This window comes from Corvus hawaiiensis, chromosome 2, assembly GCF_020740725.1.
Source record: "Corvus hawaiiensis isolate bCorHaw1 chromosome 2, bCorHaw1.pri.cur, whole genome shotgun sequence".
Lineage (NCBI taxonomy): Eukaryota > Metazoa > Chordata > Aves > Passeriformes > Corvidae > Corvus > Corvus hawaiiensis.
In genome coordinates, this window is record NC_063214.1 from 116,225,980 (window position 1) to 116,248,625 (window position 22,646).

The following is a 22,646-nucleotide window of genomic DNA, read 5'->3' on the forward strand; positions in this document are numbered from 1 at the left end:
AATGGAAAGGTATACTGGAAATATATGCAAAATAAGATTTCCCTAACTTTTTTTCTAATGAAAACATGAACTAGAATTTCTCTCTATCCCTCGTGGCCTTTCCTTGCACCCACACCCCTTAAAAATGAAAAATGCATGCTTGCAGGACTTAAACACACTAAATGTCACAAAAAGAGTTTATCATTGTCATTCCCATCAATTCAGTCATATACTACTGCCCTGTAATTGTTCCTCACCAAAAGCTATTATTGCTGCATTTACTCAAAGTCAGTCTTATCAGTTTATTGTATTTAGAAGTGTTTAAAGCTTATCCTAAAGATCAGAATATGCCTCCACAAACTGGACTGTCTACTGTCAGCCAAGAAAGTATCTTCTGCTTTCTCTAGTACATTGTATGGGAACTTTGACTAAACACTCAAGATACTTTACAGGCAAAGATCTCTTTCCCACACCCTTTGTGAAAATACCTTTTACGACCCTAAGTGACAGCAGTAACTACCTACTTAGGAAAGATAAATTACACATTTTAGTATTTCATGTGTCCAAAATGCAAATCAGAGCCAGATGTGCTATTTGCAAGAACTAAATCACTGTATCAATCAATAACAAATCCCAGGAACATGCAGACAGTTAGTGCATGTTTCACTGAAAGATGTTTGGTCAGACGCATACGTAGCAATTCAAAGCAGATTTACAGCGGCTTTCCTCAAGTTTCTTACAGACAGGCAAGGTAGTACCCAAAATCTGTAAGCTAAATAAAGATGCTGCACCTCTGGTCCCCTGGAATTTACCTGCGTAGCATTGCAAAGAAACAGGAATACATAAATTGTACATGAAAGTTGTGTATTTATTTTAAATGTTTGGGGTTTTTTAGAGGATTGACTTGACGTCTGTGTGGAAAAGCCTGAGTAATCACAACCAGTTATCAGCCCTTCACACCACCACTGCTGCTATTTTCAGTGATACACCCTGTTTTTGCTACAGTGCTCTTGGCATTATCATGCTACTGTGATTCAGTATTTATCTGTTAGATCTAGTTACATCACAACACTCTCTACTACCTAAATCTCACATGGAACTTCTGCAGCTAACACCTAATCCACCGGTTTTGTGCTCTCCCTTCAAAATTCTCCAGCCACAAAACAAAAAGTCACTGGAGATGTGCAAACATCTGGCCCCCTGTGAATCATCCGTCCTCCGAAAGGGTGTGCAGTCATGCATAAGAACTGCACCTTCCTTCTAACGGCAACTGGGCAGGAATAAAACCGAGTGTGAACTGCAGTGGTTAGCATAAAACCACTTGTGAAAGGAGTGTGCCAGAAATTGTCTTCAAAACACCTTTAATAACAAGAGTTTAGCTCCTACAGAAGCTCCTCACCAGCATCAAGTTAAAACAGTCATATACCATTTAGCGTGACAAACAAGGCCCTTGGAGCTTAATATTTTTAAAAGTTGAGTTAGGAGCAAGGAGGTAGTGTCTTGTGAAACGACAGAACTGAGTGCTGAAACTTCTGCTGACAACAAAGCCACCTGCTAGGTCCAAGACCAGCATTTCAGTATAATCCTGAGAAAAGATTAATTCTAGAATATTTTTAGCCCTAGCTTTGAAAGCAGACAACACTCCATATACACTGAAAAGCATACGGGTGGAGAGCGGGCAAGAGGATACATGCAGGAAAAATTCCTTGTTTATAATCAAAACACGGTCAATTATCCTCATAAAATCCATTGTCATGAAGAAAAAACTCCGAGCACACTGAACAATGTCACTACTAAGGCTTGCAGATCAATCTCAGCTTCGGAATCAGACACATACAGAAAATTAGGCAGTCCCAGTCTCACTGTATCTTTCGTGTCCTTTTTGCAACATAGACACAACTACAGAAAATACATGAAAGACGATGAAGAAATAAAGAAAGGATTTCAAAACTGAACAGCCACAGAAATACGGGGGCAGGGGAGAATGGAGTTCAGGTTTAATTCTTTATCACCATCTGATCTGGGGGAGTCTCTGCATTTTCTTGGTGACTCGAATTGTCATTTTCATCCAACAGCGGTAACCCGAAACAGCAGCTGGGGAACGCCAGCCACTGCCTCAACTCCCAGGTTTCATACAAGCCTCGAGCATCGGTTTAACAGCAGTTGCATAATAAGACTCAAAAGGCCAAGCACTCCTCCTGCCTTGTACATCTCCATTTCCACACGAACGAGAGTGATGGATCTGGACGAAAACCGAGCACTACCCGAGCGCCACTACCAAGCTGGTTATTATGCAGCAAAGAAGAGGAAAACCCAACACCTGGCGCACAAATATGCAGACACCCAGCGAATAGGTGGATCTACGGAGAGCTGTCTTCCCTTTCCCTTCCCCAATAGGCAACCCTTGATGGGTGTGCCAGGAATGGGATATCGGGGGGAGGAGAAGAAAAGGGGTGGGAAGTGGTTGCCGCTTGCTGCAGCCAGGCTGAGCGATGGCGAGGTGGTTAATCATGGTGGCTGAGGAAACACGGGGTCACTTCTCCCCCTTCCGCCTCCCGTGTGACGAGGACGGCGGGCACCGGCCACGGGGGGGGACCCGGACCCCGCACGGACCCGCCGGCGGCGGCGACTCAGGTGGGTCCCGGGCGGAGCATCCCGGTGCCCGGTGCGGGCGGGGGGCGCGGGGCAGCGCTCCCCCCGCCCAGCCCTGCCCTGCCCGCTCCCCGCCGCACTCACTTGCCGATCACCTCGCAGAGCTCGTACACGTCCTCGAACAGCACGTCGTCGTCGGCCATGGTCCGGGCGGGGGGGCTCAGCCCGAGAGGCGGCGGCCCCGGGGACGCCCGGCTCCCCCGCCGCTCAGCGCCCACCGCCACCACGGTAAATCCCGGCCGCTCCCAGCGCCGCCCGCCCGCCCGGGGCTCCCGCGGCCGCGCCGGGACTCCCCGCTCCTGCCGCTCCTCCTCCGCCTCCTGCCACGGCCGCCGCCGCTCCCCGCGCGTGTCGCACCCCCCGCGCCCCCGCCTCCCACCCCCCTCCCGCCCCCTCCCTCCCGCGCTCAGCCGCGGCTCCCGGCGGGCGGCTCCGGCTCAGCGGGGCGGCGCGGGAGCCATGGAGGGGATCGGGGCGGGCGGCAGCGCCGGGTCGCTCCCTCGCCGGGCGGGAGCGGGGCGCGCGTTCCCGGGCGGGCGGGAGCGCCGGGAGGGAGGATAATAGTGGGAGGGGGAAGGGCGGGGGGAGTCCAGGCGCGGGCGCTGATTCCACTCCCGGGCGCGAGGAGGAGGAGGAGGCGGCGGCGGCGGAGAGGCGGCGGCCGCGATAGGCGCTCGCGGTACCGAAGGGCGGGCGCGCGCGCGCTCCCTCCCAGTGCCGCCGCCGTCACGCAAACCCGTCACGGGGGCGGGCGCCGCCGGGGGCGCGCGCGCACGCGCGCGGGGGGCCACGCCCCCAACCGCCCGCTCGAGGGGTCCGGGGAGGCGCGAGCGGAGGGGGGGGGGCGGCGGCGGAGGGGTGGGGTGGGGGCTCGCGCAGGCGCGGGGCGCGGTGACGTCATGGCGCGGGGAGGGGTGTGACGTCATGGAGCGGGGAGGGGGTCGGACGCTGATACCGCACGCTCTTATCGCTCTTATCGCTCTTATCGCCCCCGCGGCTGGACCACCCGGGGCAGGGACGGGGGGGGCCCCGCCGCGCAGGTGGGCGAGCGGCGGTGCCGCCGAGCACTCGCGTTTGCACGGACCGGGCTGTGGCAATAAAGAACCTTTGTGCGAACCGGGTTTGTACGGCTTTGTCCAGTGCTCTTTTTTTTTTTTTATTCAGTCTATTCCAACAGGATGTAAGTATTTTCTAAGGCGCGATTTGTTGTTGGGAGAACCGCTCTTTTTGCCTAAAAGTAGTGCATCCACTTTTTGGAAGTGCGCCTTCAGACGCTCTTGCAGTAAGTGCGAGTAACCGCTGGCTGTGGGTTCTCGCAACAGCCACGTAAATACGATGTCCGAGACATCGGGTGAATTTTAAAACACTCGGGTGCTTATCTGATACGTTGTCCCATATTTTTTAACATCTTGCACAGAATCCTATATATGAAAGGAAGGTAGAAGTTGCACGTGTGTGCATTTCCAAGTTTTGGAAAGCTTGGATGGTTTGTGGAAGAAGCAAAGCTGTCTTGAAGGAATTAGTCAGGAACTCTTGCAGTTTACAAAAAGTATTTATTTCTGTCGAAGTACTTTAGCACACGTGCGACTTCTTAAAACTCATTAGCAGAGGTAAATTATGGAGTTGTTCCCCACACACAGAAAAAAACTGTCAGAGCAGAATTATTTGATGAAATGGTTTAAAGGTTGGTTTTAAAATGCACAGCTGACAACACTTCACCTTGTTCCTGTCTCCAGACAAATTTAAAAGGAAAAAAAAAAAAAAAACCAGGGAAAATAATTACATCTAATTAATTATGTCTAATAGTTGCATCACTGCACAGTGCTGTCTTATGGGGTGAGAGACATTCCTGTAGGTCTGCTCTCTATCCCATACCAACCTTTAAAAAATATTTAAGCCACCATCTGCTCTTTGGACTGCGAACAAAAAGCTGATATATTTAAATCTTCTCTAAATTCACACAGCTAAACATGAGCACCCGTTTTTTCCTTTTGCAGGCCCACAGGGCGGAGTCCCACACAGGTCACTCAGTAAGAATTTTTAGAATATGGGTGAGTGTTCACTTATGGTTGAGGTGAAATTGTTTGTAAAGGCATCATGAGAAGTTAACATAAAAAACAATACAAAAGTGCACAAGGAAGAAAATTGCTGATGATGGATCCCTTCCTGAGCTGGGGCAAATGCTTTGGCTGCTCCAGCAGTGTCACCTGACAGAGGTCTCTCCTTCCTATGGATTCTGAGTGCTTGGAGTCACACCAGGCCACATTGCCCAGGTGTGACAGCTTAAACTGAAAACAAGGAATTCCAAGCATGATATATGGGGGCCTTTGTGCCAAAATGTTGTAATAGAGCAAACCCTTTAAGAGCTTCAGAGGACACTTGGGTTGGTTTGGGGAATAGGCAGCACCTAAACGTGGCTTTCTGCTAAAGGACAAGATCCTGGGGTTGGGGGGTTAGTTGTGGTCCTGGGAAGGAAATTTCTTGGAAGACACTGAACAAAAATGGGCTTTTGCTGAAGAGAGGCAGTTCATTCCTTGGCATCCAGGGAATGCCAGTAGGCATGTGGCCTACTTGAGGGGTCCTGCTCCTTCCAGGAAGGAGGGTAGTGGCTGCTTTTTTATCTGATGGACTGAGCTTCCTATTTTTATTATTTTTTTTCCATCCTTGAGCAAAGAATGTGCTTGTAAGAGCAGCCATAGCATTCATTAGGCTCACAAGAAGCAAGGTGGATCTATCAAACCTGTCAGTTGTCCACGCTTAGTACAGGGGGAGAGTGAAAACAGGTCCTGCTTCGTATTTGAGTTGCTTGAGAAGAATCTGTCTGAACTGGGATTTGTGTGGAGATCTGGATCATAAAAAGTTGCACAGTAAGCCAGCAAACGCAGCAAGGATACCACTGCATCAGCAATTACTGGAACAATTGAGAACTGTGCTGTAACTCTGTTTCAGATTGAATGGGCTCAGGAAAACGTGAGCATTAGTCTGCCAGCAGCCAGGACCCAGTAGCATGATAATCGAAGCAAAACATTTACAGGTATGTTTGTGATCAGAAATTCCAGCCACAAGTTCAAAAGTAGTCATTCCCTTTCATAAGCAATCATTCTTGATTTTCAGCCATGTATCCAGTATGGATCCTTACAGATTCTGGGATTAATTTCATAATTCTGAAATACGTACATCTAACGTGTCATCAAAAAGTATGTAACCATAATGTTTGACATATGAGCAGAAGAAACTTTGCACTTGAGACCTGGAATGATTTACTGGCAAGGTAGTGGTCTGGAAACAGATCAGGGCATCAGTCAGTTCAGAGCTGGGAGAGGGACTTCTTCACCAGGAAAGACCAAGAGAAGGACACTGTGTGTTCACATGAGGAAATGCCTTACAGCCCCTGGTAGCCTTCCACAAAGCACTGCACATGTTTGAGCTGCCTGTCTGTCAGATTCTGGACAGCCAGGTTAACGTGGTGTATGTTTAGGTTAACCACTATTTCATTCAAAAAGTCCTAAGGAGTAGCTGAGTGTGGGCTTGGGCACTAGCAAACTTATTTTTTAAAATTTTACGGGGTTTTCAAGTTTTACTTGCCTGTGGTCTTTTCGGGGTTTACACATAGGCCTGCACAGTGTGAACCTCAGGGCAGGTAAGTTGTTCAGAGGTTGTTTTTGGAACAATAGTTTAATAGTTATCAGTTACATCCAAAGAGCCTTTACAATGTTTTCACTTAAAAGTTTGATGTAAAAGGAACATGATGATGAAGAACAAGAAATTTTAGTGGTTTGATGGTGTTCTGTTATCCCACAGCACCAAATCCTGTGCCTCGGATTCCAATTATAACAGGGTCCTGGGTGCTTTGATCTGTAACCTGTTAACTCCCTCCCTCTTACAAAGTTTGAGAATGACACAGACACAGAAGATGAGTATGAGCTGTTAGTACTTTGTAAGAGAGAATATGGCAGGCCTACCAGGTTTCTGACAAGCTGCCATACTGTTTAGGTGTGCAAGTTCTGTGAGCTGAAAATAGATCATACTTTGGGCAGCAGAAATGTGTTTTGGTTGAAGTGAAAAGAGAGTGTTTTGATCACAAACAGGCACAGACATTTTCAGTCCTCGTAAAAACTCTCAGTGAAAAGAACCCTAAAAAGCCATCAGCTGACCTGGAATAGGTCTGGGTGACTTTTTGCAAAAGTCTGTAATTAAATCAGCTCGGAATCTACTGTGTGGCAGGGCAGGCTGCAGCTGCAAAGCTCAGGTGTAGCACACAAGTTGTGCCACACCATAATTAAGGAGGCCAGGTTTCCCATGAATGCTTGTCTTAACAGGTGACTGATGTTTGTCTGGGAAGATAAATCTCCAACTGCATTTTTTTTCCCCCCAGTGGAGTTGTTTTTTAAGTTCCTTCACCGTGTCAGTTGTCCATTGCTCAATGAGAAGGCAACTTTCACTGCCACCTTTCCTCGCTGAAGACGCCACCAGATCTCTTTTTGGCAGCCACTTCTCTTCAAAGAGCGGTTGGAGCTTATCTCAGGGATCTGTACCTTGCCCCCATCTAATTCTGTTGGAATTGACCGCCAGGTTCAAAAGTTCCTGGGAAAGCTACGTGTATGTGCGAACATGGCAAAACATCATTTCCTTGGGCAGCAGGCTGAGAGCTGCCTCTGAGGAATGAGGAATTTGCTTTCACTGCCCTTGAGACGTGGTGACCACATCCCCTTCCTCTGACACTTGGCTCACACTGACCCAGGGCCAGTAACCAGACAGGTCTTGGCCAAGGGAAAAAGTCACTTTCCTCATCTGTAATTAGATCATACTCATAATTAAACAGAAATTACAGTAACGCTACTGAAGATGGACATTAAACTAAACCAAAGCTGATCCAATCTGATACTGTCAGAAGTATCACAAGTCATCTTCCAAAATCAGTTTCCAAAGGTGAAACAGTCCCAGGTAAGAATAGCTGACAACATCAAAAGAGAGAGGAATACTTTAAAATTATGCAAACCCTTATTTAATGGAGTTTCTTTAGCTATTCCTTGCCATTCTGCTGATTTCTCCCTTCCTTGTGTACCATGTAGCTGTGTCTCGACTGCATTACTGGAGGTGTTTATTTCTTTTCTCCCCAGTTGCAGCTTTTCCTCATTGGTGAGTATGGATAAAATTATAAGAACTGTGGAGGAAATATCTCCAGGATGCTTTTACTGAAACTTTAAAATTAAAAATGTCTTAGAGGGGTTTAAACCAGGTAATAGAACCAACTCAAAGTTCCAGTTATCTTTTCATCATTTGCAACCATATGCTACAGTCATGCACCTATATAGAGAAAAATAATTAACAGTGACATTATAAAGACCATATCAAAATGCTAAGTACTAGCACAAACAAATGCAAAATAATCACCTTTTATTTTCCTTTTATGTCTTTCTTTCCTTCTTGCTTGCTTTTCTCACTCTCTTATCTTTTGTACAAAATTATTAAGCTCTTTTGACTAGACAGATGCTACCCTAGTAGAAGCTCCAGAAGGGCCCCACAGAGCAGAGTAAATGCCCAGAGGAGCTTTTGTGTAAATAAATGGCAAGGAGAGGAAATGGAGAGGAAACCCTCATCTACACCATCCCTGCTGGATGCTGAACTTGGAACTGGTGGTTGCAGCTCTGGAAAGATCCCTCAGATTCAGCCAGGCAGTTTTCTGAAACCACTGCTGTGGGGTGCAGTGACAGTCAAAAAAAGCCAAGGCAATATTGGGCATGTCAGGGGAGGCTTGTAAACAAGAGAAGGTGTCATTTCACCTCCACATAGAATTCTGGTGCACCCACTGCTGGAGGGCTGGGATGCATTACGCCTTCCCATCTCCACGAGGATGGCAAAGGATTTTGCAAAGGAGTTTGCAAAGGAACAGAGAGAGAATGGCAACAAAAACCACCCAGGGATGAGCCAGCTGCCTTGCAAGGAGAGGGCAAAAGGCTGGGACTTGTCAATATGCAGAGGAGACAACTGAGGTAGGGTATACTTGAGGTTTGCAAAAGCATAAAGGTGAAAACAGAATTGTTGTTCAAACCCTGCACTACTGAAACTAAGGAATGCTCAATAAAGCAAGTAGGAAGGTAGTTTAAGACAGATACATAATCCTACTTTCAAAACAACATTGTACACATACACTGGCTAGCAAACTTTTTGAGAACTTGGTGCCGCAGGAAGCTGTGGACACCAATAATATAAGGAAGTTCAAAAAGGAATTCAAGCATTTCAGGGATGACACATCATTATTAAAAAAACCCCTGGATGGAATGGCAGGGGTGTGCCGTGGAGCCTGCCTGGTAGGTGCTGGGGAAGTGGAAGGGTTGCAGGTTGTGACTAGGCTTTCATGTACTTCCAAAGCTGTCTCCTGCTGCCACTGCTCTATTTTCATTTTCAAACTTGTTAATTCAGTTTTCACTACAAATTATACACTCAGCTTCTCCACATTCAGGTGAATGCCAAGAGTCAGCACACCTGGAATTCAAATAATATCCTTACCCAGAAGGCCACATTATTGATCTCAATCTTCCCTCTAGGGTAAGGAGGGCTAGGTGAACCCATTAGGGCATTTCTTGTATTCTTAGCCTCTTAGTTTTATTCTGTGTTTCATTTTTCATTCCAAACTTTGTCCTTTATTTTGTCCCCATTCTGCCACCAATTTATTTCCCAAACCCTATTTATGAGGTTTAAGATACCTAATTTTTCTTACTGCATTTCCCAGATCACTATTCTATTAATGTGCAGTAATGCAATCCAAAAGCTGACAAGGTTTATAGTTGAAGGCTTCTAAGACACAGCTACATCTTTACCACTTATCTTGTAGCCTCAGGGTAAGCTAAGCTTACCATATTTTAGAACTTCAGAAGAGAATACTAATTCTGTAAATAATTATTTACAAAGTATTTAATCTTCCTTCTTGTCATCCAGCTTTTTGTCTTTTTCTCCTGGTTTTCTCAGCCTACTTTCTTTCCAGATGGGATACACCTTCGAGAAGTGTGAACACCCTCTGCCTGACCATTTAGTTACTGCTCACTTCCTTCTCCCTCTTATGCTGTCCCTTTCTGAAGAGTTATGCTGACCCCACATGATTAAAGGCTTTTTTATCCTTCAAGAGCAAAACCACCTGCAATGGAAAGAGTTGGTATTGACTTCCTGATTCAGACTGGCCAAGTTACCATTGAGGAACTCCTTGTAAACCTTTTGCCTGCAGGAATCCAAACCATAAATGGTTTGCAACAGATCTTTGAAATTGAGCAGGAGAAAAACTCCTGGAGGGCAAAGGTGTAAGCTTTTCCATGTCCCATGAAATCCTATTCAGGTCTGACAGAGGGGAAAAACTGCGAGAAAAATGCCTGTTTTTCCTATGGCTTATGTTGGCAGTGGTACTCTGACAGCCATCCAAAGCATGGGCATCCTTATCCCTGGCAGTGTCCACAGAACTCACCATTGTGCTGGCAGCCTGACACTCTGGCTGCAGCTGAAAAGCTGTTGTGAAAGTGAAGTTTGGAGACAGCAGAGAGAGAAAAAGACTGCCACACTTGATAACAGCTCTCTCTAAACCCAGTACATAGTGTCTCTCTGAGCTCTCCCTTTATGGACTCTCCCTTATTTTGAAGAAAGTCAAGCTGTACTCCCTCGATGATCACCTGTGCACTGCACATGGTCCAACTCTCAGCAGAGACTTTTGTGAGTAGCTTGGGGCCTTTTCATTTGGGAGGAAGAAATGCTTCTGCATAGGCAATTTTTTTTTTCCTTGGGAAAAGGCACTTGTGTGCTAAGTGTGAGACTATTTTTATGATTGCTGCCCTATTTGCTCTCACTATTGGAATGTCAGTGGAGAATATAACAGGTGGGAAGAAGTGGGAGAAGAATCTTGATATAAGGATGGGAGAGTGACACACAGGTGAGCAAATTGTTGTTTATGTTGTAGTGAAGTGTGGTCCCCAGTGACACTTTGCTCGGTGTTTTTGTATCAGGCCAATATGCCCAGCTTCAGGGGTTTTTGGCCATCAGCGCTCATCTGGAGACAAGACTTTGCCCTCAATTTTCTCTCAGCTCCAGGTGTATAGCAGCATCAAACACATCTCTCTGCTCTTTCACCAATGTAAAATATGTTATCATAGAGGAAAACCAAGGATCATGGAAATATATAAACACTTTCTAAAGAGTTGCAAATGCCTGTTCTAACCTCATCTTACACATGGTGACCCCTAGTCAGAAGCTCTGATGCTGGTGATGTCCTTAGCACAAATAATACGAAAGAATCTAGCAGAACTTAATTCTGAGGATTATGATTTTAAGGAGGACAAAACTTTAGGAATAATTAGTTTTCCTGTGAGGAAAATAGCCAGAAGTAACACATGTTGCTGACAGTCTGCCCAAACTTCTGTCCTGTAAGAGGCACGGGGACAGAAACGCATCTCTGAGGCCAGCCCAGAGCAGAAATGCACACTGGTGTCCTTCCCATGCTGTCACCATTCACATCCCTCAGACTCCCTTGCTGTTTGAGTTCTCTGTGAGGATTTTCCAGTTCCATGGTGTCCACTTTGTGCTCCACACCCACAGCCTTCAGCTGTGCCTATGCTCAGTCATTACAGATTTGGATAAAGGACACCTCTTAGACTGGAAACTTGAGTTCAGTCGTAATAATTGATTCTTTCAAATAAGAGCTGAACAGGGCCAAGTGTTTTCTCCTTTCAGAAGAAAGGAGATGCTGTCTAAAAATCTTCTAACTGCTAAGTACTTACTTGCAGTAATTATCAGATCAGTGGGTAAATCCTACCATGTGGAAAAGCTGTGACTCATAGTCACAGCTCATACGAGGCTTGATGGTGGTTGTGTTGTACTTCCTTTGGTGCCTTTGGTTGGAATTATGAAGATAATCACAGAGCAGATGTGGCCCAGAGTAGCTGTACCTGTCCAGAAGCATGTCAGCTCAAGGATGTGAAGGGCTTAAAGACCAGGAGTGGAATACGTACAGGGAAAGGCACTTAGTTTGCCTCTTTTGTACAGATACAGCCAGTGCCCAGCTGCTTGGGTAAACAAAGATTTTGACAAGCAGTGGTCAATTCTGTTTTCTCATCTTGGGAGTTTCTAACAAAGAATCACATATGAATAATCTCATTAACTTTAGGCCTCCATGGTCTCCATCTGAGCTAATTTTCTGGGCTTCCTCTGCAGCCAGTCAACAGATAGAGACATTTCTGAGACATAATCACTCTGGATATGCTGAGGAGGTAGTGAGGAGCTCCAGCAAGTTTCCTTTAAAAAAAAATAGAGGTATTTTTCCTTTGATCTTTCAAAGGGGGATGCTTTAAACTCTTCTGTTAATATAGTAATGGATGCCCTAAAAGAAAAGGAGAAGATTACTAGCTTTTGAAAAAGTAATGAGAGAGGTATTTTTTTCCCCAGTCTGTCTTTCACAGAAGTGAAAAAGATGTCTCCTCAGTATTCCCATGTTCTGGAACCAGCAGGCACCATGGAGTTTGATAGGGATCTGTCTGACTTGGAGTGTGAGCTCCTAACAAGAGCAGTGCAATTTGTAGCTTGTATTTAACAACTGGTTCAAGCCAGAACCTCTTAAAAGACAAGGTTCTCAGCAACTTCCCTCTGCATCCTGAAATTAAACATTAACATAATAAGGAAGTTCAGTTCCTAACTTAATCTAACTTAATGAACAAGCACATGTTCAATTAGTCTCTGAGGTACTCTGCACTGATTCATGGAATTGGAAATATCTCCCAGAGTATCAATACTCTTGCTGTCAGATGGCAGCAAGGCTGTTAGCTCCACTTGTGCCGTGTCCTCAAACTAATTCATCTCAACGTGCTGCGGCTGTTGGCTGTCAGGATTTCTCAGGTGAAATGGCAGTGCTGGTATTTCTCCTTTGGAGAAAGTGTCACGTATTCCTCTGCATCTGTCCACCTGGTGTGTCAAGTTTGTCTCTGGCCACAGGATATTTCTTACAGTATTATTGCTGTTTGCAGTTGTTGCTCTTCATTAGAGGCATTCCCACAGTTGTTTCTTGCAAAATGGTGACAGCTCCAGGTATCCCAGATTATGTTTCCCTTTTACCTTCCTCCCACCTCATCTTTTTTCCCATATATCTGCTGGTTGCTGTGACTTTGACATGAATTCCTGGTAAGCACTCAAGAGCAGGCACTCTTGTGTTCAGTTTTCCATTGAATATAATGTAAGCAAGTAACAAGTCATGTTACAATGGTACCACTCCATTATTTAACAGCACTAAGTACAGATCACAATTGGCAGCCATTCCTGTGTATTCTTTAATATATTTTCTGCTAGCCTGCAGAGGAGATCATGGAGGTTATGGTTATATGACTAAACTTATATTTCAGAACAGAATGGTTAAACAGGAAGGACCCTGATAAATGTCAGACCTTCCTGTATCAGGTATGCCAGGCCTAGCATAAGGCTTCAAATTTGGGATGTCATCTTTCTAAGCTGTTATCTTTTCTAGCAACACTGTCCCAGGAACATGAGAATGCTCTCAATACACATCTGGGATAAGGGACTGCTGACTGTAGACTTTTCTTTCCAGCCAGGACATGCAAGCTCGTTTCTCCTTTGCATTGGGAACAAGTACTTGCTGTATCATGTGACAAGTCTTACCACTTCCTTGATGAATTCATTTGTTTAGGATCAGGACAAATCTCTAAACCCTTTACTTAGAGTTTTCAATCCCTAAATGAGTTTCCTTCGCTCGTTTTATATTTTTTCAATGACGTCTTAAAAATAACCACTCCAGTCTCTTTAAACATCCATCTGACACTAAGAGCGTCCCCCAGTTCAAGCTTGATAGAGATTATCAGTAAAGACAGAATAATATACTGGGCACAGTATGTAAATAGTTTTAATTACATTTTGTAAAAAACTTGTTTGTAAGAGCAGGTTTGTACCTGCAAACAAAGTCTGTATTCTGTGTTTACTGTTGTTTTTTTATCTGCTTGATTCATGTAAAATCTGACTCTGGACCTTGAACCACAGCTGAGTTTTTAAGTGGGTGACTGTGCCTCCAGCCACCAAAACTTTCCTAGGTTAGCATTTAACTTGCAAATCATGTTTCTGTAGCTGAATATTGTTCTTTAAAGTACTATTTCCCAGGTTCCTGTGGCAGACCGTCAATTTCAGCTAAAACTTACCTCTGGGGAATGAGAGCATGAACCTTTTTAGTTGTGGTGCTGGCAACTATTCCTTCCTTCTTTTGAGACTGGTGTTTTGTTGGCACTTGTGAGACCCATGTGCAGCTCAAAGAGAATCACAAAGTCACAGAATGGCTTGGGTTGGAAGGGATCTTCAAAATCATCTCATTCCAACTCCCCTGCCATGGACAGGGACACCTTCCACTAGACCAGGTTGCCCAGAGCCCCATCCCACCTGGCCTTGAATGCTTCCAGGGATGGGGCAGCCACAATCTCTCTGCGTAGCCTGTTCCAGTCCCTCCCCAGCCTCACAGTAAGAGGACTTGCACCTCTGCCTTTCCTGGTGTGGGTGGAAGAAGACTTTATGTTGTGATTACTTTCACTGGCCTCTCACTCCTTCAGCTTCTCAAGAGCTTTGTCACTGGCAGTGGCACATTTTTCTCGAGTGCTTTGCTGTGTCCTCTGCTCTGCAGAGTGCCAGGCTTAGAAAGCTGGTTCTGGCAGCTCTGTCAGGCACAAATCTGCATGCAACATTTGTCTCTCCAAGGAATCTTTAAACCTTTTCTTGTCTGTCAGGCTAGGTATACTAATGATAACATCAACCTCCCTCATGTGATCATTTCCTAAACCATTCTAGAAAATGAGATGGATTAATGAAGACTTATTATTTAAATTGCTGAAGGTACCCATTTTGACTGAACACAGGAGCTTCTGCCATGACTGCTACAACCAGAATGGATGTCTATTGGTCCCTAAGCATCCAGCACTTCCCAGTTGTAAGATTATATGCCTTAGTTTAAACCTCATAAACTAAAGCAGCTATTACAAAATCTCTGAGAGTGTGCTCACATGCTAAGCTAGATGTATATGAAAGCACAAAGCCGTGTATGGGTTAATTTGCTCCCCTGAAAGCTCAGTGATTTCAAATTGCCTCAGATATCTATGCTGTCCATTGCAGTCTTCAGTGAAGTTACACCCTTAGTTAGTTTTATTTTTGGTCCCGGGCTTTATTCTCGAAGCCTGCAGAGCCAAGATGTTTGAGTGATTCATTCCTGTCTGATATCTCTTTAACTGCCATGGCTTAAGCTGGCTCTCTGCACCAGCTCTTGGTGTTTTCCAGAGCTCTGGAAAGCTGTGGTTCCCTGCCCTGGCCACTTTACAGCTGCTACTGTCAGCTCACAGTAGCTGTGGCTCAGAAAACCTTCAGGTCTTGCACTTTGAAGTCTGTGGGTGTCACTCGTAACTATCACTCATCTCTGAAACAAACATTCTCCCCGATGCTGAAAATGTTTACAGAAATAATTTATTGTGGATAGGCAAAAAACTGCTGGCAATTTAATTGTAATTAAAAAATTTCCATTTCAACACTTGAGGGTTTCCATCTTCAATGCAAAAACGTCGCAGGTCTCAGCAGCTGTCACCCTCAGCAGACCTCTGCGCTGTTACTCAGCATACCCTGCTTTTATTAGAATTACATTTGAAATAAAAAGTTAAGGTTTTCAAAAGAACTTATGATTTTTGTTTTCTTGTAAGTTTAACCTCTCACTTTAAATAGGAGGAAGCTGGTAACATTGTTTGCCCTGTTTCTTAGATACTGGAATATGCATTTGCCTGATTTTTTATTTTACCTCTTCCTCTTTAGTTTTTGATTTTCCATGTTACACAAATGACACAGTAGCCCTAAATATAGCAGAAGATTGCTCATGAGACTCTCTTAAATTAATCTTATTAAAATAATTGATTAAACTTGGTTCTTGACTAAAAATTAGATCTTCTTTTTTTCCTCTTTGTTTGACTCAAGGTCAGTTTTAAGCACCTTTGTCATTCTTCAACAGATAGGCACAATGTTCTGCAAAACATTTTGAGGAGAAATAGCACAGAAAAGCTTGTTCCTATACAGTCTTAAACCCCTGGGGTTCAATAGTGTAGCAAGATGAAAGATCACATCTATAATCTGCTCCTTAAACTTGGGACCTCTAATATGTAGGACTAAGTGTGTGTTTAAGTATCTGAAAACTTTGTGTTGTCTGTTTACCTGAATCAGCCCTCTGGATGGTGATAATTAAATTCAAGTACCCCCTGAAAGCATGCCTGGCTCACTTTCAACCACTACAGTAAACAGACCTTTCTCTAAGGGGGAGATAATGCAGGGGAAATACTAACAGGTGAATACCCCACCAAATCCCGCATATAGCCTGCCCTGGATAATTTCTTTGCTGCTTCTCCTTGCTGCTGAACACCAAGCCTTTAGAGTAGACCTTCAGGTCATTTAGACTAGACATAAACATGAAGAAATCATTACTCCCAAACACAATTGCTCCCAAACACAATTCTGTGTATTTTTTTCTTAATACACTTCGTAATAATGGGAGAGGTACTGAGTGAAAAGTTATCTTTACAGTATGACAGGCTATTGCCAGGAACTCAGCAGGAATTATCAAACAATTTTAGTAATCTGTTTTTAACACAGCGTACTGAGGTAAGGAAGAATTGTGTCCTACGCAAATATAACACAAAATCAGAATAATATTTTCTGATTCAAGTATCAGCATGTGGAAAAGAAAATAACTTTGCTCTGAAGTCAGCCATTTAGATGGTGCTTTGGCACAGAGAAAGAAAGTCAAAAGTTCTGCTGAAGTAAGGAAAGAAATACATGGAACATGGAGATCAAAGCCAGCCTACACTGTAGGACAACCAGCTGTCATTGGCTGAGCTCTCTGTGGTGTATTTATTTAAATACATCTGTATTTAAATAGTAATCGTTCTACATTTCTAAAGCTCTCTCTCTTCCATTTGCTTATTGGTCTTGCATAATTTTGAATGGGACTAAATTGCTTCACTAATTTTGACTAATATTTTAAATGAAGCTGCCAAAAAGTTACAACCCTAATTTACCTAATAGAATTGCTTCTATGAACTTTCCTTCAAGCTACTGCCTGAGTAAATATATTAGAAGTTAAAATGGTGTAATTTATCTCAGACCTTCTGCAGTTAGGGTACTGTGCAATACTTCATGTAGCTGAAACCCAAGACAGTGCTAAAGTAACAATACTGGAACAAACTGTTCAGATTCTTTAATTATTTTACGTATGTTAAGACCTTGAAACTAGTATCTGCAGCATATCAGCGCTTTAATACTATCAAGTTCTGGATTTGAGAAGGAAGATACACATTTGACAGAAAATGTTTATATACATGATTACAAGGATCATTTAAGGGACAGCTTAGAGCAGGAAACAGTGGGGACTATTGAGACAGAAACTAGAAAAATGAGTGGTGTAAAACATTTGTTCAACAAGAATGTTTGGGTTGTCATGAGAATTTTCCCCCCAGCCCAGCATTAGAATGGTTAAAGTTGAACCCAAACATTTGACAACTGTGCCCTGCTTGGAAATATTTATAGAAGGCTAATACTTAGCAGGTGGTAAAATTTTCCTATCAAGGATGTCCAAGCATTTTACAAAACGTTAATAATCAGGCTTCATAAAAAATTAAAGCGCAGCTTTTCCAGATGTGTCTGCTCCTGCAGGCGGCTGGTTTGAAGCTGTGCCTCTGGTTGGTGCTCCCTGTTCCACCCAGAAAGGAAATCCTTGGACAGCTGTCGGAGTGTTCAGAGATGTGCTGAGGAGCAAGATGCTGCTTGGTCTGTGCTCGTGTACCCCAGCTTGTGATGCTCAGTTGGAGGCATCAAACAAACCCCCAGGAATCAGCACTGAGACAAACAGAGACCTGGCAAATCTGCTCCTGTGATGTTGTTAAGCACCACCTGCACTGGAGAAAGGAGAGAGATGTGGAGAGGTTAGGAAACTTACTGAAGGTTACACTGCCAGTAGCTGGCAGAGCCGGAGCAAGAATCCAGTGTTGACTCTGAGCCTTGTGCCTGCATCACCAGGCTGGCTTTTATTCCAGGGAGCTACAGCTCAAATGGGAAGTGAGAGACACTGCAAAGGTATTAGACAGCTGAACAGATTGTAAGTGCTCTGGACAATCTTGTGATTACAGCCCTTGTGAGCTTTGCTTAACTGCTGGGTAAATTGGATTAAACAATTATGTATAGGTACGAGGCATGTAAGAGGATATAATGTGGTAGGAACAAACGTTTTCCCATCAAGGAAAACTCAAGATTTTCTACAGAAATGAATAATAAAATATTTTATTTCTGAAAAATTCTTTGTAAGAACCTGTGAACAAAGCTAATTGTTGTGGAGGAAGAGAAAGTTGTTATAGAAACATGGAGAGACAGGTACGGAAATGTCAGAAGTGGTGGAATGGCCCGAGGCTGAGTAGCAGTACTCAGTCATTAATGTAATTTGCAATCTGTAAAAGAATGATCAGTGAGGTGGCAACATTTGCAATACGACAAAATTGTCTGGGATAATTAAAACAAGAGAAGACCGAAGAGCACTACTGAGATAGCAAAGCTAGGTCACTGAGCATAAGATGAAAATTAATGTGGGTATTGCATTTTGGAAGAATTACCTGAACTGCTGTCAGAGGTCGAAGTTAATGGCAAGCAGTAAAAAGAAAAATTTTTGAGTGAAAATGTCAGTACAAACCTAGGAGTGGCACGAAAGTATTTATGGATTTATATGGAATAAATCTGTGGTATGTTTATTTGGAACATTTCAGTTCTGGATATCACATGAAAAGAATGAGCAGCAGAAAAGTTTAGAAGCAACTGAGAGGAATGACATGGAAAAATTTCCATAGAAAGGATTTCCATATTAGGATTATCTAGATAAGAAGTGAATATATAGCTGTAGAGTGCACATTAAAAAAGTTAAGGGAAGGTATTTCATGTTCTTGTCTTTTCAATTGTGATAAAGAGCAAAAAGATGTTCAAAAAATCCAAACATCAAACAAAAAAGGTAACACTTACCCTGTTTTACTGAAGACAGAATGGATAATAGGCAGCAATGGATGTAATACTGTACTATAATCCTGAGGCCAGGAATAGAACCAGATGGAGGAACTTAAAGGATATTTATGTCCTCAATTAGAACATACTACATGATACATAGAACTGAAGAAAAAGGATAGTAAAAACAAACCTTAAAATAAGCAAAAGGACTAGCTGTTTCATCTTTGCATTAAAAAATTGGATTTTGTCTTCCTCATCTGAAGCATCTGGGACTATCAACAGCTGCTGACATGATCCTAGATGAGCTGGTGTCATTGAAGCTATGCAATTGGAAGTCAAAGGTGCTAAGTAGAAGAATGAATATGAACAACAGAAAAAACAGCAGATCGTGCCACTTTCATATTTTGGATAGTCAGATGCTTCATTCTTTTTAATGAGGGAATTTATTTTCACAGGGGGTATATAAAATTTACCGTAATAATTAGTTTAGGTGACATGTTTATCCTTAGATTCAGGTATTTCTGTTTGTAAGGAATGCTTTTATGCCTATTTATCCTCCTAGTCAGCAGGAGACAGACAGTGTATAGGCACAGTAGTTCCTTTATCAGAGCTGAGGAGCACATGACCTATATAGCCCTGCCATCTGCCCATCTCTTATGCCAAGGTAAATCTGCCTCACTAAACTACTTCATAAAATAAAGGAAATGCTGCTATGGCCAATTTATTAATAACCAGAAATCCTCAACTGTCTTATAAACATCAGAACAAGGATCAGATCAAAGTGGTTTTGCTGTTGCACCATGACCATGGCTGTAGCTATCTGAGCAAACCAGAGGTCAAAACCATTTCCATTTAAAATAAACAGTCATTTGCAGAACAGCAGGTTATCCAAAAGAGCCATGGAGACTCCTGTCTCTGTCTTTCTTGTCTGTTTTAGTGGCTGGGTTTTCCATTCTGCAGAAGAGAACAACAGAATGTGCCTCAGGTGTGTCTGAGTTCATTGTCTTGTCCTTTTGTACTACTGAGTTTGTGTCTTTTCCATTTCCCTAACAGTGTAGATGTCCACAAACTAAGAAGTCTCATGAGCTGTGTCTTGTCAATTGATCTTAAATTTTCATGGGCTCGATGCAATGTGAAATAAAGGCTGTAAATCTCCTGGAAGACAGCTTTCACTTTCTGATGTAATTGGAATGGAGGCACAAATTAAGCAGCACAGATGTGATTTTTTAGCATATATTCCCTTCAGAAAGAGATTCACATGTCACGGGTGCTGGGCAGGCAGAATACATAACTAAGGGGACCTGTGTGGTGACCTGAGTCCTCTTGGTCACGTTAAACTCAGCAGCACCTCAGGTTAGTGGCAGAAGTGGCTGCCCTGGCTGCCAAGCTGTGAACCCCCATTTGCCCGGGGCTGCCTCTAACTGACTGTAACTGGGTATAAATAACCACGAGTTTCCTGACCCAGGTGTTACAGAAACCTTTCCCCTCACCCTGCTGTTACTTAAACACCTTATTAAAAGTAGTCACCTTGCCCCGCTGAAAGAATTACGTTTCAGCAGAACCTTGAAGAGTTTACATTTTTCTCATAATGAGGAATAGTTTGTTTTTAAAACATAGATCAATTAGCACTTAGAGATTTGCATTTAAGTAGCTTGCTGTAGTTCTTCAGTCCATATTTATATCCTTTTTATCTTTCATTTCTCCTGAATAACAACTGGTTCCTATCTTCTGCTGTATTATCCAGTATGTAGGGACTTCTGCTGAGGATGTACCAGCCTTACAGCTTCCCAGGCAGGAGCACTCAGCTGGCAGATGCACCATAGCACCTGAACTGCGACCCATTTGCTCTCCTGCCAGAGCTGATCATGCTCCACTGCTGTGCTCCAAAGGCAGTGGAGTTTCTCAGACTCCACCAGGGTGAAGAAAGACAGAGATGTTAGGCAGAGGAGAAGACATGGGCATGTGTCTGCTTAGCCATTTGCTGCTCTATAGAGTGAACTGTACTCCAAAAGTGCACTCTACCTCTGTCAAAATACCAGTTAGTACTTCCACAGCATCCCTGGAGCCATAAAAGTCATTCCAGACCTTCTCAGGTGCTAAAGCTTATTTAGAAACACCTTCATCCCCTGTGGCATATTATAGCTCTTGCTCTAGAGACCTGAAGTTGACTGGACATAAGCTGCTGAATCCTTTTTTTGGGATGTTCACAGCTGAGCTCCTTAAATATGAAGGGATTCTACTCTGAGAGCTTGGTCTTCTGTTTTGGAAACAAGGCTTATAGTTATACCCAGCCTTTTCTTAGTTCTGTACTTACAACCAATACTTACAGTTCTTCAGAGTTAATTTTGGGTTTTTAGTACTCCTAAGCTCTCTTTGTCCTCTCTGTGGTCCAAAAATGCATAGCTTTTCTCTTTACTTTTACTTATAAATAAAAACATTTTTCTCTTAATCTTGGATTCTATGATACTGTGTCCATACCTGATCAAAGACACACCTTTGAACTTGGAAACCTTTTCTAGAGAATATTCCCATATTTTTCTGTGTGCCTCATTCTGATTTTTACCTAATTTCTTACATTTTTCTCATACCTCCTTACAATCCCTTGTGTTTCTGTTCAGTTTATCCTACAGCCTGCATGAACCTCACTCAAGCAGAGTGTCTGTCTTGTCACCCTTCACTCCCACTGCCAGGACCTTCTCTTTAATGGACAGTTCAGGTTTCCAGAATTTCCTAATTTCCCTCTGAGCAATCTTTTCCGAGAAATACCACCCCTTTTAACTCAGCCATTACCACCTACCACCAATAGTAGGGCTTTGGGGATTCTTTTTTAAGCTCTACCTTTGTTGCATTTAAACTCCATTGGTTTTAATAGCCAAGCCATTAAAAAGTCAGAGAGTGAAAGCTGCAAGAATAATACACAGAATTTTAACTTGGTTATTAAAGCAGAGTGGTTTCTAAATACGAGAAGTATTGTCAGCCAGACACTGCCTGGGGCCTTGGAAACACTCCAGCCTACAGTGTAGGAGTTTTTTCAGGGTGGCAGCGGGGTGTGTGCAATTACATCCCTACCTGTGGTTCGGCTTAGATCATTGCTGTGGCTCAGTGCAGCTGCCTGGCAGTGCCAGGGCCAAACGCCACAAGCAAGAGGTCACAGCCCACGGTGATTAGACAGCCACCAGATGTGAGGGTGTAGTTAGGGCCTTTCAGCTTCTTTAGGGCCACATGCATGTGCTGTTCAGTGCCCCCTTGCCTCTCCCTTTGCCTGTCCCCTCCGCTCACAGGACAGTTTCTCGCATGGTGCCATAAAGGCTTTTTTATGACTGCGTGAGCAGAAGATGAGTCTCACCTGCTCTGATTAGATCTGGTTCAGCAAGGTTAAAGCAGCTGCTTTAAAGATTGTCTGGGAGACTGGGGAAGGATCTCCTGTTTGTCTGTCTGGGCTGACTTTAGGCAATCCCCTCCCAGAAATCCAGCTGGTTTGATAAGAATTCCCAAGACTCCTGTCCCGAGTTCACTGTTTCTTGGTGGGTTAGCCTTCATTCAGGCTGGCTCTTGTGATCTGAATCAATGGATGTTACCAACTGGCTGTGCACTCAGGAAGCCCATGGCCAGAAGTGCTGTTGGGACTCTGCAGCTCTAAACTGAGACAAGGTTGTAAAAGTGGGGACGGGCGGCTCCAGGAGCCTGCCTGTTGTTCCTGTGTCAGATGTGTTGCTTTGTGAGACACCAGCTCAGCAAATGTATCCTGCAAATGAAGACTGAGCTTCTCTATAGCTTGTGAATGACCAGCAGCAGCATTTCTGAACTGGGGACACAGCTAATGAGTTTCAGTGAGATTCTTGAAATCCAATGATTGATAAAGACCCCCAGTTTGGGCTCCCAGGAGTGTATACATTACTTACAAAAGCAAGAATTAGTAAAGACTAACGCTTGTCCACAAAGATTTGGTAACTCATTCTGTAAAGGAAGCAGACAAATTC

The 22,646-nt window shown here is 43.7% G+C and overlaps 1 protein-coding gene and 1 long non-coding RNA gene across 16 annotated transcripts in view; one reads left to right on the forward strand and one right to left on the reverse strand.

The window, feature by feature from the left end:
- The window catches only part of CASK (calcium/calmodulin dependent serine protein kinase), a 190,084-nt gene extending 187,302 nt beyond the window's left edge, over positions 1-2,782 (reverse strand). For all 13 annotated transcript variants that reach the window (XM_048289611.1, XM_048289603.1, XM_048289565.1 and 10 more), the window contains exon 1: positions 2,716-2,782. In XM_048289611.1, the coding sequence (XP_048145568.1) occupies positions 2,716-2,774 (59 nt within the window). In that variant the 5' untranslated portion in view covers positions 2,775-2,782. The remainder of the gene's footprint in view (positions 1-2,715) is intronic.
- The window catches only part of LOC125318738, a 58,053-nt gene continuing 37,509 nt past the window's right edge, over positions 2,103-22,646 (forward strand). Inside the window, exons 1-2 of one of the 3 annotated variants that reach the window (XR_007200491.1) lie at positions 2,103-2,613; positions 5,581-5,665. This is a non-coding gene — a long non-coding RNA (uncharacterized LOC125318738). Of the gene's footprint in view, positions 2,614-2,772; positions 2,860-5,580; positions 5,666-22,646 lie in introns of those variants that run through there. The other 2 variants (XR_007200492.1, XR_007200493.1) reach the window with 2 other exon arrangements.